A 16808-nucleotide genomic window follows, 5' to 3' on the forward strand; every position below is an offset into this window, starting at 1 on the left:
CTATGGGTGTTGGAATCCAGGGCCTGAATTCCACATCTGCTGCTACATTTAGGGCAAACATGCAGGTGGGATGGGGTCTAGCAGCTGCTCTGAGAGCCTGGGGTACCTGGGAACTGCCACAAACATGGGGACCCTCACTGGGTGCAGATGGGATGACCTCACATGGGTTATTGCCTCAAGGTCGTCTAAGTTCATCCCATGGGTATCTGGGGGGTGTCTAACTAGGCATTGCTGCGTTGTCTGCTGACACGTCATTTTCACTGTCAGAGCGCTCTCTCCCTAAGTCATCAACTGATGTCTGTGAGACAGGGACCTGGAGTGACAGGCTCTCATCACTCACAGATTCATTATGTTTGGTCATCTGTGTGGGTTTCTGAGAGGGGGTATCTTTCCCATGTTTGAGTGCTTAAGAGCAGAACGGCACGCCAACTCTAGCCAAAGGAAAGACACGCACAGCACTGCTGCCATAACAAAACAAATTCCTAGCACCTCAGTGGTTGATGGCATTATGCAGGGGTTCCCTACGTTAGACAGACAGACAGTGGTGTATCAGGTCGTACGTTTGTCCTGTGCTTAGTGGGAGACTTCCTTGATTCGTTAGGTCAAGGCCATATGCTCACACGGTGTCTCCGGAGCGTCAACTCTCTCAAGGGAGGGTAGATGACTTGGTTCCAAATTCTGGGATGATCAGTCCCTTATGTGAATTCACCAGGTGAACTGAAAGTAAGAGGAGCTGAGAAGCGGCGTACACTTCTGGGCGATGTGTGCTTAACCTGGGATCACTTAGACCGAGAACAAGGACAAGGAAAGGGGCGTAGGAGGGGGTTTTGTGCTCACCCTCACAGAACCGAACAGCACACAAAACACCGAGGGGCCTACTTGCCAAAATCAAGGGAGGACCTCACCGAGTCCGACACACTGTCTCTCTCTCAGTCACATTGGTGCCAGATGTTGCTGTGGATTCATTCTGAGAGGAGGAGCGTGGTGGGGGCAAGAGGCACGGAGTCACCACACAGATCCCAGGAGTTGGGTGAAAGTGGGTGAGAGGCGAGCAGCCTGCAGACTTGTCTATTTCAGTTGGTACAACAGCTTATATAGTCGAAGCAGCCAATCCAGTCAAGGGGCGGTTTATGCCCTGACCAATCACAGCCTGTTGCCAGGCAGGCTCCATTGCCAGGTGGTTTCCCAGGGAGTTTCTGAAGCAATTCCTGAGTAACTGATGCTTTCTTGCCAGCAGCCATCTTGGCATGGCCTTCTCATTATACCACACAATCCCTTAAGGGTGCAGGGGCCCCGACATGTGGTGCCAGTGCCCCCCGAGCCATGAGGGTGCCAGCATCCCCAGCCCCATGAGTGTGCCTGAACTACCAACCCCATGAGGGTGGCTGCTGCCCCTGACCCTGTGAGGATGGCTGCCACCTGACCTGGTCAGGGTGGCTGTGGCCACCGACCCTGTGATGGTGCCCATGCCCCCTGACCTGTGAGGGTGCCTCTGTCCCCCGACCCATGAGGTTGCCAGTGCCCGCCAACCCCTGTGGTGCCAATGTCCTCCATCCCCCATGAGGATTTCTGAGCCCACCCAATGGGGAGAGGTTGTCTACATGCCCCCCCACACAGTGGCAGTCACAGCTACCCCCAGCCCTCCCCCACCCCAACCACAGCCCACAGTTGGGCCTTCCTCAGTCTTCCTGGGCAGACAGAACTCCAGGAGGCTCCCGAGCTGTCTTTCAGAATCCCTCTCAGTGCCCCCTGAGGAGAGTCAGCCAAGGTAGGCACCTGCCACTCTACCTGCCTCAGGACCGCATCTGCCCCACTGCACCAGACCCACACTGGGGGGCGCCCCTGTGACCTCAGGGCCAGGCCCCTCCCTCTCCCTGCAGCTCCAGACTCCCTCTTTCCTGTTTCTGTCCTTGGGCCAGCTGGCTCTCTCCTCTTCCTTCCCAGGCAGCCTCGGGACTCAGTGTTGCTGCCCAGGGCCTCCGTGGCTGAGCCTGGGGGTTCTCGGGACAGGATCCACACCACTGGCAGAGAGGCCAGGGAGCTTGTGGTTGATGGTGTAGGGGCTGGGAACTTGGGGGGTGTTGTTGTGGAACAGCCAGAGGTCTTTGAACTTCCTCCTGGGCGTGCCACACCTGCCCCAATCTGAGTTGTGCTGCTGGGGGCAGGGGGCAGGGAGTACTAAGCCCCCCAGCCTGGGAGCCCCAGCACAGGCCAGGGTGAAAGGCTGGGGGTCACCTCGTCCCTTGGGTGTGCAGTTGAGAGTGGCCGGGGGTGAAGCCTTCGGTTGCTTGATGACCTCAAAGCCTGAGAATCCTCTGCACCCATCAGCCCAGGTGAGGCGGGGACACACAGCCTCCTGCCTCCCATCTGGGCATTGTCACACCTGCTACTGGCTGAAGGCAGGGTCCTCAGCCCCAGATGAAGCCCCGTAGCCAGGGCAGGTCAGCTATTCTGAGTTCCGCCCGGCCGGGCCGCAGAGTTGGCCTAGGGCCCCACCTACCACTCTTTGCTGGCCTCTGACTCTCCCTCTTCTGCTTTTCCCCAGCAGGGAGGGCCCAAACTCGCCTCCACGACCTGCAGCCTCCAGACCAGCCGAGGCTCCCTCTTAGATTTATGAGTCTGTGGCCCCCTGCCCGCCCTGCCTCCTCAGGGTCCCCTCAGAGGACTCCTGGGGTTTTTGAGTACCCGAGGGGCCTCCAGCACCCCCTCCAGCCATCTGTTTTAGCTGCACGCTCCTGGTTCAAGCAGGGTTCTTCCTCCTGTCTTTCTCCATCAGGCCTGCTGGCTGCCACGTGAGCCTCCCAGGCTAGTGCTGGCCCTGGCCAGTGGGTCCAAAGGCAGGGCCATCAGTGAGGAGGGAAGCCCGAGAGGGCCAGGCAGTGTCAGGACTGTGGCACTGCTGCCTGGGAGGTGAGTGAGAGGTGGCATGAGTGGCAGGGGAGGCCCTCTCCAGCCTCGACTCCCCGGAAATTCTGGTCATCTACTCCAGCTCCTCCTCCCATCTTTCTTCCCCTTCCTGTCCATGGCCTTTTCCAGAAAGCTCACCCACATGCCCACCTGCTGCTGCTTCCCACCTCCGCCCTGCCCACCAGTGCCATGGCCTGGCTGCTCTTGCCTTACCACCTGTCTCCCTCCTCTCTCTCTGCTGTTCTCTCTGCTTTCTCTCCCACTGCCAGCCGATTGGGTCAGGCAAGGCCGTCCCATCCTGAGAGCCCCAGGCCCCCCTTTGACATCTAACCAGATCCTTTCTCTTCCTCGGAGACCTCCCTTTGCCAGTCTGTCCAGAGAGCTGTTCTGTGACTTGACAGTGGCCCCTCAGCCCCTAAGCCTCCCCCTCATCTGTGACTTTCTGTTGTCTGGTGAGCTCACACCTCCAGGCATGACCTTGGTGAAAATTTGTGCCCCTCTGCGGTCCTACTCCTGCCCTGTTCTATAAATATAAATACTCATAAATACACACACACACACACACACACACACACGTGGCAGTGCCCCTGGAGTTGCAGTGTAAGGAGACCAGCCTGGAAGAGGCCTCTTCACCCCACTGAACGCTCAGCACAGCACAGAGGCTGCCCACTGCTGGCAGGCCCTGCTGCCCTGTGCAGTGCCCACCCGCAGCAAAGTAAACCCTGGGCCCTGTGACAAAGCTGCTACACATGGGCCAAGCAGTATGGCTCTATCTCTTTATTTCAAGATAATAACAGGAGCCACATCACCATGGTGCCACAACCCTATCTCCGCCTCTTTCCTGGGCCATAGACTGTCAATAAATAAGTTTCCCAGCCCCAAATAATTATTATGACCTCCTCCTCATTTGCGAGCTCCAGCCTCAGCTATGATACAGGGGAGGCCCTACCCCCAGCATATACAAAATATACACAAGTACAATATGTACGTGGGAGTGGGGGTGGGGAGGCCCACTGGAGGCAGCCTCTTCCCCTCATCAGGCCTAGAGTTAGCCCCAACTGTCCTAGGGCCTGACAGAATGCTGCCTACTGCCCTGCCCCAAAGTGCCTCCAAAGAAAAGGGAGTCCCCTGAATGCCTGCCTAGCCTGCCTCGGCCCTGCCTGGCTGGTGTGCCTCTCTTAGTAAGGGGACAGGCGCCCCTGCATCGCCTGCTCCAGCCTACCCTTTGAGGGCTGTTGACCGTGCCTCCCAGCTGGCCTGCCTGGGGGCACAGGCACGGAGTAAAGAGCTGGACCACGCCTGGCCTACCATGAGCGCCACCTGTGGTAAGCACCCGGCCTCCCATTAGCCTCAGCTTGCCCAGGCCACCCTGCAATTTGGGACCAGGAGCCCAGAGAGGACCCTCATCCTATTGTGCCCTCCTCGCCCATATACCCTTACCCATGATGCCCTGGCCCAGAAGTGACCCTTACCCATGATGCCCCTGGCCTGGAAGTGACCCTTGCCCATGATGATGCCCCTGCCCCGGAAGTGACCCCTGCCCAGCGATGCCCTTGCCTGGGTGCCCCCGCCCAGCAATGACCCTCAATCAGATGCCCTCCTCGCCTGATGCCCTCATGTCCATGCCTGCTGATGCCCCCATGTGATGTTCCTGGCCAGATTATGCCGGCCAGGCTGACACTTAGCCCCAAGAGGGGCGATGAAAACTGCCTGGCTGACTTGCCCAAGTGGTTGAGCATCCCCTGTTCTTGGCTGTTCTGGGGGCCACACAAATGCTGCCTGTGTTGGTCATGGCCTCTAAAGATGGAGCTGGAAATGAGGAGGCCCCAGGAGCCCCTGGGGTCCTCCAGAGAGGCAGCCTAAAGAGGCCTTTCTCTCCCCATCAGGGGTTCTGGCTAAGGAGGGAAGGGAACTGGGAAGGAACGGCAGGGGATAGGGTGGCTAGCAGGGGTGCAGTGGCAAGGATGGGGTTGGGGCTCTCCGGGCTGACGGCATCTGGTGTTTAGACGATAATTTCGTCATGCTCGTCAGCCTGGTAGAAGAAGGGGATGCAGTGGTTGGTGCCCAAGCCTGGGCGCTCCCAGGGGTTCTGCATCTCCTGTGGCTGCTTCCTGAGCTGCTGCACAATAGGGTTCTGCTTGTGCAGCGCCTTCTTCTCAGAGTGCAGCTGTTTGTAGGCGGCAACGTGCTGCTGCAGGTGGAACAGGCACTGGTCGCGCTGTTGGTGCAGACCCTGAGCCTTCTGGCTCTTCAGCTCCATCTGCGGAAGACCAAGGCGGGTGGGGGAAGCATGAGGGCAGGTGGTGGCTGGCTAACTGATTCCACTGGTTGCAGGGGAGTGGCGCAGAGCCCTGCGTCTCCTGCACCCAGCCTCACACCTCATCCCCTTCTTTCCCATCACTTTAATTTGAGGCCACACACGAGAGGGAAGGCATCATCTTTAGGGGAACACTTGTGCCTAATACTTTACATGCACAATCTCAGCTCATCCTCAACACCTGTGTAAGGAAAAAATGCTAAGTTCCTTTGTCAGGAATCTGAGGCTTAGCAAAGGGTAGCTAAGGTGGGTGAAACGCCTCTCGTGGGACAATGATGTCCAGGCCTGGGAGGATCCCGGGGCTACCAGCCCTAAGAGAGGCAGGACAGTCGATATGGAGGTCACCTGTCACTCCAGACTGGAGCGGCCTCCCTCCTGGGCCTAGCACTGCCCTCCCCAGAGACTTGTCCCCATGGCCCAGTCCTTCACAGTCAGGCTGAGCATTACCGTTTCCTTCAGCTCCCCCAGCTTCTCCTGCAGCTGGCCGAGTTCCCTGGCCAGCTCGTTCTTGATGTGCTGCTCTGACTGCAGCGAGAGGGTGAGCCGCATGTTGTCATTGCTCTGCACAGAGAGAAGCAATCCGTTGCCACCCAAAGCGGCTGCATCCGGATCCCAGCACCAGGTGTCCGCCTCCCATAGTGCCTGGAGGGCTGGAAGCTCAGCCCCTCTCCTCCGACAGACATTTGAGCAGGGTCCTGGCTCACAGGGCACCTGCCTAGGTCATCACCGTCCCCTTTGGTGGGGGGGGAGTGAAGGCCCAGAGGGAAGTGTTTTGTGCCAGAGGCCTTGCCCAGGGAGGCCGAACGCACCAGTCTCACGAAGCCATCCTGCAGCTCAGCCAGCTGCTCCTTGAGCTCCCAGTTCTGCAGGAGCACGCGGCTGATGGTCACGCGGTCGCTCTGCTTGCGCTCCTCGGCCTGGCTGCCCCACAGCTCCACCTCCCGCTCCAGCTGCAGCAGCCGCTGTTCCTGCTGCTGGTTCAGGCGACTCAGGCCTGCGTTGTCCTGCACCTGGGCCTGCAGCTGTCCCGCCAGGCTCTCCAGCTCCTTCTGCAGCTGCTCAGCCTGCGCCTGCAGCTGCTGTTCTGCCTCCGACGGCCCCGTGGGGGAAGCTGGGGACTCTGGGGTGGGAGGCTCAGCTGAGAAAGGAAGCAGCCATCAGGGGCCCTGGCCTCTGGGTTTTCAAAAAGCTCCTGTCTTGGTCCTTAGCTCCTCAGGCCAACTTCTTGCCCCCACCCCGGTGCTGGCTTTTTGGCTAACAACTTTCCATATTCAGATGGTCATTACCCTTCCAAGCCAGGACACAGAGTGCTTGACCGTGCATGGTGGACAGTGGGTACACCACCCCTATTTACAGATGAGGTCACCTATGCTCAAAGAGATAACAAGACTTGCCATCCACCGGCACAGACCTGCTTCCCTCTGCCACAACACCCCTCGCCGGGGCACCTGACACCCATCCGGCTCCCAGGCCACCTCTGCCCCTGCTTACCCATCTGGCTCTTGAGCTCGACCACGGTGGTCTCCAGCTCCCGCTTCTCCTCCCTCAGCGTGCAGAGCTGCCCAGAGCACAGGGAAAAGAGCCATGAGCAGGGGCCACTGCCTCCCTCTGCACCGACGCTGCCCCCAAAACCCAAACACGCAGCCACCTCTGGCTGCAGGCCTCAGCAGGTGCACTTGCTGTACTGTGCAACTTAGGAAGCAGCAGGGGACGGCCTCCTGGGATCCCGACACCCACACAGGAGGTCTGGATTGAGTTTCAATCTCCTGGCTTCAGCCCTGGCTGTTGAAGGCATTTGGAAAATGAACTAGTGGATGGAAGATCTCCCTCCATCTCTGTCTGCCTGCCTCTGCCTTTCCAACGGAAACCGAGATGCTTAAATACACATTTTTGAAAAGCTGTATCACTGAGATTCTGATTGTGTAGGTAGGTCCAGGCAGGGACTCTCTCTGCAGAATTCTAGCAATTTCTGGAGGATTCTAGGGCAGGACCAGAATAAGGATTCAGAATTTCCATCTCTTGGCTGGGGGCCTCCCTGACAGTCCCTGGGGATGGTGGCCCCCGCGGGCTAGGGCTGGGGCTCCGTGGGCTGCAGCCTCTTACTTGTTGCAGCAGCAGCTCAGACATTTCCAGCTTCTTCTGCAGCTCCTCCGTGCCCAGCTGCAGGGTCTTCTTTTCGGTCATGAGGACTCGAAGCCTCTCTTGGAGCTCAGAGTTCTGCTGCTTCAGGTCCTCATTGTTTTTGCTGTAGTGAGAGGAATGAGCAAACAGAGTGGACCACTTTGGTGACCAACCCACCTTTTGCTGCACCTGCCAAGAACCTTGGTGTTGGAGGGGTCCCCAACAATCAGGTCACTCCCGTGGCAGGCCAGAGAGAGGACCTGAGCTGCCTGAGGCCATCGCATGAGCTGGTGGCACAGCTGGGACCAGAGCTTGGCTCTGCACACGTCCCAGCCTGTACAGCCACTTCCTCCTCATGCTCCCTGGCACCCCTCCCCTCGTCACCTGTACTAAGGTCCCCCAAACTCCTCCCGCCACCTTCCCCTTCTTACTTGTTCTTGTATAACAGCAGTTTCAGAGCATCTCGCTCTTTGGTCAACTCCTTGGTGTGCTGCAAACACAGAAAAGCTACGTCAGATCTCAGGGACCCTGGAGGGGGAGGGGGTGGGGTGCAGACACAGCAGCCGTGCCATGAGCAGACACAGAAATCACATTACTTTTTCCGCTTGCTCCATAGTTTCTTGGTTCTGTTGTTTCTGTGGGGAGAGTCAAAGAAGGGAAGGTGACTAAGGATGTCCCCTCTACTCCACTCCCAGAGCAAGAGGGGGTGGGCAGGGGGCCAGGGCGGGATGGGCACGTTCTCAGACCCTATGGGCACAGGACCTGTCCCGAGGCTCCCAAGGAAAGAGCATGTGGGTCTTTGCTGGTTTTTGCTCACAGCTGTGGAACCGCGTCTGAATCGGGATTCTTCTTAGGGGACAGTAAGGTGAGCCTCCAGAAACGGAATGTGAGAAAAGACGGGCCTTCCACTAGGTTTGGATTTACAGGGGTGTGCGCATCGTTCGACGGCTCAGCACATGTTACATAGGGGTTGGGGCTGCTCTTAACAGCGGGGATACAGGAATGAAAAGCACAGGTAAGATCCCTTCTCTCCCTAAGGTTGACGTCCCAGGGAGCCTGGAAATCTTGGATTCTTAGAGCTAAAAGAGACCTTTGACAACTGCCATTTCAACCTCCTTGGGAAACTCAAGCCCAGGGTGGAGAGGCGCTTGTCCAAACTCAAAGCTCAAGTCAGGGCCTGAGTCAGGGCAGGGACATGAGGCTCGTGGCCAGCGCTGAACGAGAGGCCACAATCCCAGGGCCAGTGTGGCCAGGGTGCAAGCAGGGGTGTCTGGAGAAGAGAGGAGGCGGAGAGGGCAGTGACAGGACGAGAGCCATGCTGCATGCTCCATGCTCTGGGGTCCCTCCAGCTGAGACCTGGCCCACCCAGCACCCCACTCTCCCTCGGCACCAGGGGGCCCCCAGCCCCTTTCTTCAGAGCCCATGGGGAAGCGGAAGCCCAGGGTGGGCAGCATGGAATCAGGGGACCCCACTGGGCTCTTACCAATTCCTCTATGGTGTTACTGAGCTGTTTGTTTGTTAGATAGCTGGAGTCCAGGGCTACTGCCAGCTCTTGGTACCGGCTCTGAGGCGCATGCAGAGAGGAGGAGTTGCAGGAGGGTTGGGGGAGAGGTAGAGAGAGCAGTCATTAGGGCTGGTGGGGGGGCATGGGCTATCTCAGCTGGCAGTGGGGCACTCAGCCCCCGCTGTGGGAGAAGGGGGGGGCTGGCCCTGCAGAGCCACTCACCTCCAGATCCTTCATGTAGGAAGATGTGAGGCCCTCTCCACCGATGTAGGACGTTGACTAGAACAGACAAGAGCTCCCATGGAGACGCTACATCCTCTACCGCCAAGTCCCTACCCTTGGACTACTTCTCTACCCCACCTCCACCTGGCAACTCCTCTGCCCAGCTTGGCCTCTTCCTCTCATCACCCTCTATGCCTACCCTCAGACTACCTCTCCACCCCACCTCCACCTGGCAACTCCTCTGCCCAGCTTGGCCTCTTCCTCTCATCACCTTCTATGCCTACCCTCAGACTACCTCCCCCCCCACACCTGGCAACTCCTCTGCCCAGCTGGGCCTCTTCCTCTCATCACCCTCTATGCCTACCCTCAGGCTACTTCTCCCCCCACCGCCACCCCCACCTGGCAACTCCTCTGCCCAGCTGGGCCTCTTCCTCTCATCACCCTCTATGCCAGCTTCTCCTGGGTCTCATCACCATCCCCCTCCCTTCCCTAGTGATGCTCTCCCTATGCTTCCTGCGCTGAGATACATTGTCACCGTTCTCATGGCCATGTCCTTCATCTGTATGGCTTCCAAGAAGAAGCCATCACCCAGCCTGCCCAACACGGCCCAGCAGGTCAGTCTATTCCAGGATCTCCCCATCTCTCAGGAATCCCAGCCTCCATTTCTGTCCTTTCCTCTCTCTCCTCCCTTCCTGAGTCCCAGTGTCTGGGGTACCTCGGAGACAAGACCATTGAGCTGCTGAGCAGGTTGACGCAGGCTCTCCGTGGAGGACAATGTCCTAGGGACAGACACACAGAGGTTAGGGGTGCAGGGGCTTGATGCAAAAGAGGTCCTTGGGCCGTGGCCTGCCCTCACTCCCATGGCTTAGGGACTGCTGCCCGCACAGGAAGACACTCACTTGGTCTCATCTATGAGGACAGGGCCATAGTCAGCATCATGGATCTGAGGGAGAAGAAAGAAACAGTGATCACCTGATTTCCAGTAAGAACCACCCAGGGGTGGCAGGATCCCAGCTCCTTCCAGCAACCTGCCACTGCCACAAGCTCAAGAGAAAGCCCCGCCTTGGCCTCCCCCACCCCAGTGCCGGGAAGGGTGCCTGGCATTGGGAACCAAGCTGCGGGAAGAAAGGAGAAGAGAAGGCACAGCAGGCGCAGTCCTCTGGGAAGGGAGATGGTGCAAGCATACGGGGGTAGCAGGCACAAGGACAGAGGCACAAACCTGAGTTGGTGCCATGCTAGTTAGACTAGCGCCAGGGGACGCTACACCTCCAGGTAACACGGTGGCATCAGCAGAGGGTGGTGCAGGAGCAGCGCGGTCTTTGGGCGCCTGTCAGGGAACAGAGCAGGGGGTTAGGGGGCCATGCAGGAGAGGAGGTGCCTCGCTGCCATGGACACAAGGGCGCAGGGCAGGTAGGAAGATGTTGTAGCAGTCAGAGTGACAGTCACACATGCTGGGAACCACAGGGGTTGTGGGAATGGCTTGCCCAGGCTTGGGGACACGTGGCATCTTTTCAGGTGGCCAAAGCTCAAAGGAAGGGGGGGCTACGACCTCCGTGGACACGAGGCCCTGGTTCTCCCTGGACCTCTGCAAGGGCTCTGACCTCCGGCAGCCACAGCAGGCAGAAGGAACGGGCACCAACATCAGGGAACACGGCAGTGTTCTTCTAGAAAGCCAGTCTCTGCCGCACAGTGACCCTAACTCTAGGCCCCTGCTGGGCCGAGGCTGCTGGTGGTGACGGGGCTCCCTCCAGGTAGCTCTCTGCCGCTGCCCTCTCCTGCTCTCCGCCCTTTCTCCCTGCCCTCCTCTCTGCCTCAACCATCAGCTGCATTTCTCTGATTCAGGCCTTTCCAAGGAGAAATGTTGCCCAAGAAGCCCCTCCCTGCTTTCTGGAGATAAAATCAACCACAGCCGCCTCATGGGCATACCTCTCAGCCCAATCCCGCAGCTCCAGAAACACCTACTCTACCAAAAGAAGCCAGGAAATCACAGGTAAGACATCTGCTCTTTGACTTGGCACATGGAGGTCATGGCGCCTCATTGCCAGAAAAACTGCTAGGGAACAATGTGGGGATCTAGCACTTGGAGCCATGGAGAAGCCTCTCCTCCTTCTCCCGCAGCGGGACCCCCTCCCTCGGCCAGCCCCATCCAGCTTCTTCCCAGGCTCAGGCCTAACTCTCGGTCCAAGCATCTGGCTCTAGAGACCACCTCATGTCAGCAGGCCAGATGGCCTCACACAGCCAAGATGGCTGAACAAGTGACAGTAGCCAGAGGAGCTGAGTGGAGGCAGGCAGTTGCTGGCTGCTCTCTGGACCCTTCAGCCCTGGCCTCTGAAAACCCCAATCGGCTGCCTCCTTAGAGTCCAGGCTGCAAAGCCTACAGATGAGGATGAGGCATGCTGAGTCTGCAGTTTTACCGTGACCATGGCCTGGAACCCACCGCCCACAGCGATTGTTGTCCTCAGAACCCACTGTTGCCTTGACAACGTCTGTGACTGCATCTATCAGGTAAGAGCAGCGGGCCAGGCATGAGACTTTAGAGAGGCTGCACTCCCAGCCATGGACCCAGGTCCCTCTTAGCATCTTAGTTCCCACTGAGCTCTATTTTAGACACAGAAACAACAGGGGAGTGAGGAGAGCACTTCTCTGAGCAGTTTCCTTGACTTGTTAGGTTTATTTTATTTATTGGAAAGGCAGAGTGACAGAGAGAAAGGGAACTCAGAGAGAATCTTCCATCCATTGGTTCACTCCTCAAACGGGCACCATGGGCCAGACTGGGCCAGGCCAAGCCAAAGCCCAAGAGTCAGAAACACCAATCAGATCTCCCACATGGGTGCAGGGGCCCAAGCACTTGGGCTACCTTGTGCTGATTTCTCAGGCACATTAGCGGGGAAGTGGATCAGAAATGGAGCAGCTGGGACTCAAGCACTCATATGGATGCCAGTATCATAGGAAGTAGCTCAACCCACTGTGCCACAACACCAGCTCCTCTGAGCAATTTTAAATATAGGTACCGTGGCCAGTGCTGTAGTTTAGCAGGTAAAGCCACCGCCTGCAGTGCCAGCATCCCATATGGGCACCAGTTCAAGTCTCGGCTGCTCCTCTTCTGATCCAGCTCTCTGCTATAGACTGTGAAGGGAGCAGATGGCGGCCCAGGTCCTTGGGCCCCTGAACCCATGTGGGAGACCTGGAGGAAGCTCCAGGCTCCTGGCTTCCGATCAGCCTAGCTCCGGCCGGCGCAGCCCTTTGGAGAGTGGACAGCAGATGGAACACTTCTCTCTCTCTCTCTCTCTCTCTCTCTCCTCTGTAACTCTGCTTTTCAAATACATAAATAAGTAAATAAAAATTGAATCTATGTATCGTGATTATTTTGTGAACAACCAATTCACAATTCTAAGTCTTAAGGTGGGAGCTTAGCCTAGGTGTCGGGATACCAGATGAGAAGGCTACACCTCGCTTCAGAGTGCCCGAGCCTGATGCCTAGCTCCAGCTCTAACTCCAGCTTCCTGCTCATGCCAACCTAGGGAGACACGGTGATGGCTCAAGTACACTGAGCTCCTAGAAGTCATATACACAGCTGTCAGGACTTCTCCGTGCCTGGGCCCTGCCCAGACTATGCCACTTGGTGTCTCCTCTGAGGCCATAGAGTGAGTCACGGCCCCTGGCCAGACCTAACTGGGTGGGAGCAGCCATGATGGTTGACCAGCCACCTGTCCCTTTCCCCAGGCCCATCTCTGGATCAGCCCTGCTACACTGGCTTGGCTGAAGGCCCTGGGGCAGTTAGACAGGAAGTGCCAACATCATCTGCAGGTTATGGCCTACCTAGCCCCATGTGCCTGTGCCCTGCCCCTCCCCCAACCCAGGCTCCCTGCAGCCCTGAAAGGTGTTCTATGACCTCACAATGCTGCCTATGACCTCTTTGCTCCCTCTGCCTCCCCCACTCACCACGTGGATGAATATTACCCACTTTTAATCTTCACACTGGCCTCAAATGCCACCTCCTCAAGCTGCAAGTCCATTCGGAACCCACCTCCCTCACCTAGCCACGCAGCTGGCCTATTGCCGCCTTTCCCCTGCCCCTCTCAGAGGACTCTGTCACCCCCACGGTGTCTCCTGTCTTGTTCTTCTACTTCCACCACTGTGCAGCCAATGCCTTTGCCGTCCACGGGCCCAGTGAATACGGTTGAGCGTCCCATCTGATTTGTCAAAGAGATGAGGGGCAGGCAGAGTGTCCTAGCACTGGTCTGTCTGGGTAGCCTCACATCCTTGCTGGTTAGTTCCTCTGAAAAGCTGACCTCCATCCTTGTGATTATAAAGCCAATTCATTTTCTCTTAATTCTACCTTCTCACTCTCAAACCAAAATGGAATTCATCAAGTTGAAAAATCACTCACTTCCATCTGGTCTACTTGCCCAGAGGGCAAAATGTAACAGAGTTTGTATTTTTTCAAATATCTCCTGGTCTGACCGCACCGGGCATTCAAAGCCCAAAACCCCACAGACCTGCTCTGAAAGTTATTCCCAAATTACCGAATCTTTGAGGTGTGCCTTACCCTCTCCAAGATGATAAAAGACACGAGGGAAGGGAAAAAATGCAATTAACCAAGCAGGGGAGGAAGCAGACATAAGCAGGCCGAGGGTTAATGGCAGCAACATAAAACAAGCCAGGGGCAGAGGCTCCCCCAAACGAGACAAGCCTCAGGGACATGCACACCTGCGAGGCAGCAAGCCAGAGAGGGGGTCTCGGCACTGCCTCCCCTTCCACTTGTCCTATGGGGCAGCGCTACCCCATCGGAACGGTTAAGGTCAGACACCAGCACCTTCAGTATGGCCTGCATCTAGAGGCGGTGAAAAGGGGAAAACAAGGGCAGGGGAAGACACAGAGACGTGGCTTAGAGAGAGGCGAGGATGTCGGGGAAGGAAGAGGTGGAGTCAGGAAACGGAGGCTGAGGAAGAGCAGAGATCCACACCGTGGCCCCCCAGGCCATCCTCTCAGACTGGCCATTGCTGCCTCACCAGACAGAGGGAAAAGTCCCCAGGCCCCAGAGTCACATGAAGCGCAGTCACTGACCAGCACGGCTCTCAGACCCTCCCCCAGACACGACCCCCACTCTCCATGTTAAAACCAGACTTCTGCAGAAGGGTTCTCTTGAACAAGGGAGGCTACAGCTCAACAATTAGAAGACACTGTTCCAATCCAATAATATCTGACAGCCTGAAACTGAAGCTCAGGGGAGGCTGTGACTTTTCTGAGGTCACCCAGAGCCAAGGCCGAATCCCAGTGCCTGGGGCTTCCTAAGGGGACAGCCTGATGGCCAGGCTGCTCTCGCTGACCTGGCTTTTCCTGAGGCCAGGGATGAGGAAGTCGCAAATACCAGCGACTATGAATGTTACAAGACCCTGTATTCTGGATTAATATGAGAACAGCAAAAACTCTCAAACTTTGTGAGTAAAACATCAGCCCTATCTGTTTCACAGATGTGGAGAGAGAGGCCCAGAAAGCTTGAACAGTTTGCCTTACATCATATCCCTAGCAGAGGGAAAGGGAGCATTCAAACCCAGAATCCTTGACCAGTAGCTAACACTCCCTTCCACCATCTTCCACTGTCCTCTGGATCCCCAACCCCCCACCCCCCATTGCCCCTTAGCCCCCGAGCCCCCAGCAGCCTGTCCAGCCAAGACTCACATCCTCAGTTGAGTGACAACCCCGAGAAGTGGTTGTCTCAGGGCTACTGCCGTTTTTAAGGTTTTTCTTCTTTTTTCCTCCTGCAGGACCACCAGGCCTGTTCTTCCGCTGATACTCTCTTAACTGTGGAAAGGAAAAGCAGTTGATTCTCTGGAATGCCCTAAGCCCCTGCGGTCACATCCTACTTCACAGTGTTCACAAGAACTCTCATGTCCACCACTGACTTCATGCCACTGACAACCCTTCAAGGGGCTGGAATGATCAGTTAACGTCTGAAGAACTGACAACATGGCTTCAATAAAAGGGAATGATGGAATTTAAAATCAGCTTCCAACTCTCACTTCTGGGGTTCTGCCAAGAATCAGCAGCTGCTGGGAGCAAAACCAGAGGTAGAGGTAGAAGGTTAAACATTATGGGGTCAGGAATTGTACTTTGTGTGGTTTGGAAACAAGACATTGGGTCCTTTCTTCCATATCAGAACCTCACAGAACTTCGAGGGGCACCCCGAGGAACCCTGGACACCGAGGAGAAAGAGTAGAACCCAGGCATTATTCCAGCCAAGGGCCCATTATGATGTCTTGACAGGTTCCGTCCCAAGCCACAGGATGGCCTCACCAAGCTGCTCCCTCGCTCCTCTGTGGCAGTGCCCTCACCCAGCTTCAAAAACTCCCCTGGGGAGGGTTCAGGCTATAAAGTTTAGTCTCCCAAGGTCTGTTTCACAGACGGTCACACAGCTGTCACTCCAGAGAGCCTGAGTGTGGGGCACTCTGCTCCCAGGGTCAGGGAAATTGAATGGGAGCCTGAGAACTCGCACACCCCCCAAAGTCTCTGGAGAGTAGAAACCTGGGGGAAAACCAAACCAGTTTTCCCGCGGTCACCCAGAAACACTGCCCACACTTCCAGCTCCCCGGGAACGGGACACATCTCACTGTCAGTGTCCGAGCTGAGGAAGGGGGTCCCCAAGTCCCCAGTCCCCTTGCAGGCGGAAGCCGAAAGGGGGTGAGGACTTAGGGGACTGGGCCGGGAGATCAAAGCCCGAGCTGGAGGTAATGCCAGTCCCCAGGGGGATTTGACCTCACTACATCCCACTCTGCCCTACCCACGCTCTGCGCAGGGGGAGGTGGGGCACAGGGTAGGGACCCAAGTCCTTGGAGACTGAGCCCACAGACCCCAAGGAGGTCCGGCTTCGGGAGGCCAGAGGTGAGGTCTGAGGCTGGGCCGAGGAGCCCCAGGAGCCAATGGCCCAAAGTCACCCAGGGGCGAAAGCCAGGGCGGGGGCTGGGTGCTGAGGGGGCGGTGCTGGCTGAGAGGACTTGGGTGGGGGAAGCCAAGGGGCGCTCGGGCTCGACCCGAGTGTCTGAGGAGCCGCACAGACCCCGCCACGGACCGACCGTCAGAGGGGCAGTGGGCTGGGCCGGGGGGCGCGACCCGATGTTTTACCTTTTTCTTGGCCGCAGCCAGTTTGCTCTGTCGAGTTTCCTCCGACATCGCGGGGCGGGGAGGGGTCGGGGGGAGGGGGGGCCACATCACCACGATCCCGGCAACCAATGCGAATTGCTCCCAGCAGCTACCGCGCAGATGTGTGACTGAGCCAGGAGACGCAGGTTCAGGGCAGAACTAGGCGGGGCTGGGTGGGCGTGGTCGCCACACTTCAAGCCCATTGGTCAGTGAGAAAGATGAAACAAAGAAGGGCGTGGTCCGAGGCGTCAAAATGGGAGCTGCGCGTGCAGCTGTCACCGCCCACTCTGGGGGCGGGGCGATTTCCCTTGGGTGCGCGCGCAGCTTTCTCTAGTTAGTCTGCGGACCCCAGAGGCCGCTCTCCGGCCCGCGCCCTGGACCCCCTTTCTCCACAGGCGCCCCCGAACCGGGGCCTTCGGAACCCAGGGCGCAGGAGGTGGGCGGAGCGCAGAGCAGGGGACACTGCATCAGTTCACGAGCCCTTTCTGACTCCTCCCAGATGTGCCCCAGACGTTCTCGTTTCAGAAATCCCCTCGGGGGTCCCTTTCACGTCCTCCATACACTGCCCCTCTCACACCCAGCCCTTCCTCGAGGGGC

The 16808-nt window shown here is 57.5% G+C and overlaps 1 protein-coding gene across 1 annotated transcript; it reads right to left on the minus strand.

Moving 5' to 3' along the window:
• Positions 1-3674: 3674 nt before the first annotated feature.
• Positions 3675-16336, minus strand: LOC127485302 (golgin subfamily A member 2). Its single transcript, XM_089311028.1, has 14 exons — positions 16194-16336; positions 14754-14876; positions 10291-10398; positions 9971-10014; positions 9787-9850; positions 9072-9128; positions 8829-8909; positions 7942-7980; positions 7777-7835; positions 7211-7469; positions 6716-6782; positions 6034-6362; positions 5672-5785; positions 3675-5167 (listed from the first exon to the last, which is right to left on the minus strand). Exons 1-14 carry the CDS (start codon positions 16278-16280, stop codon positions 4910-4912), a joined length of 1689 nt encoding a protein of 562 aa, XP_089167154.1. The 5' UTR covers positions 16281-16336; the 3' UTR covers positions 3675-4909.
• Positions 16337-16808: the final 472 nt, after the last annotated feature.

Source organism: Oryctolagus cuniculus, chromosome 12 (genome assembly GCF_051225735.1).
Source record: "Oryctolagus cuniculus isolate XC-2025 breed Fujian yellow rabbit chromosome 12, ASM5122573v1, whole genome shotgun sequence".
Classification (NCBI taxonomy): domain Eukaryota; kingdom Metazoa; phylum Chordata; class Mammalia; order Lagomorpha; family Leporidae; genus Oryctolagus; species Oryctolagus cuniculus.

Bases quoted from the DNA above. Each gene is read 5' to 3' on its own strand.
- LOC127485302 (XM_089311028.1), bottom strand. From the start codon at position 16,280: ATGTGGCCCCCCCTCCCCCCGACCCCTCCCCGCCCCGCGATGTCGGAG. The intron at 10,015-10,290 runs GTTTGTGCCTCT...CTTCTCCCTCAG, and splicing joins CTAGCATGGCACCAACTCAG to ATCCATGATGCTGACTATGG. The intron at 6,783-7,210 runs GCCCTAGAATCC...TGCTCTGGGCAG, and splicing joins TGAATCCTTATTCTGGTCCT to CTCTGCACGCTGAGGGAGGA.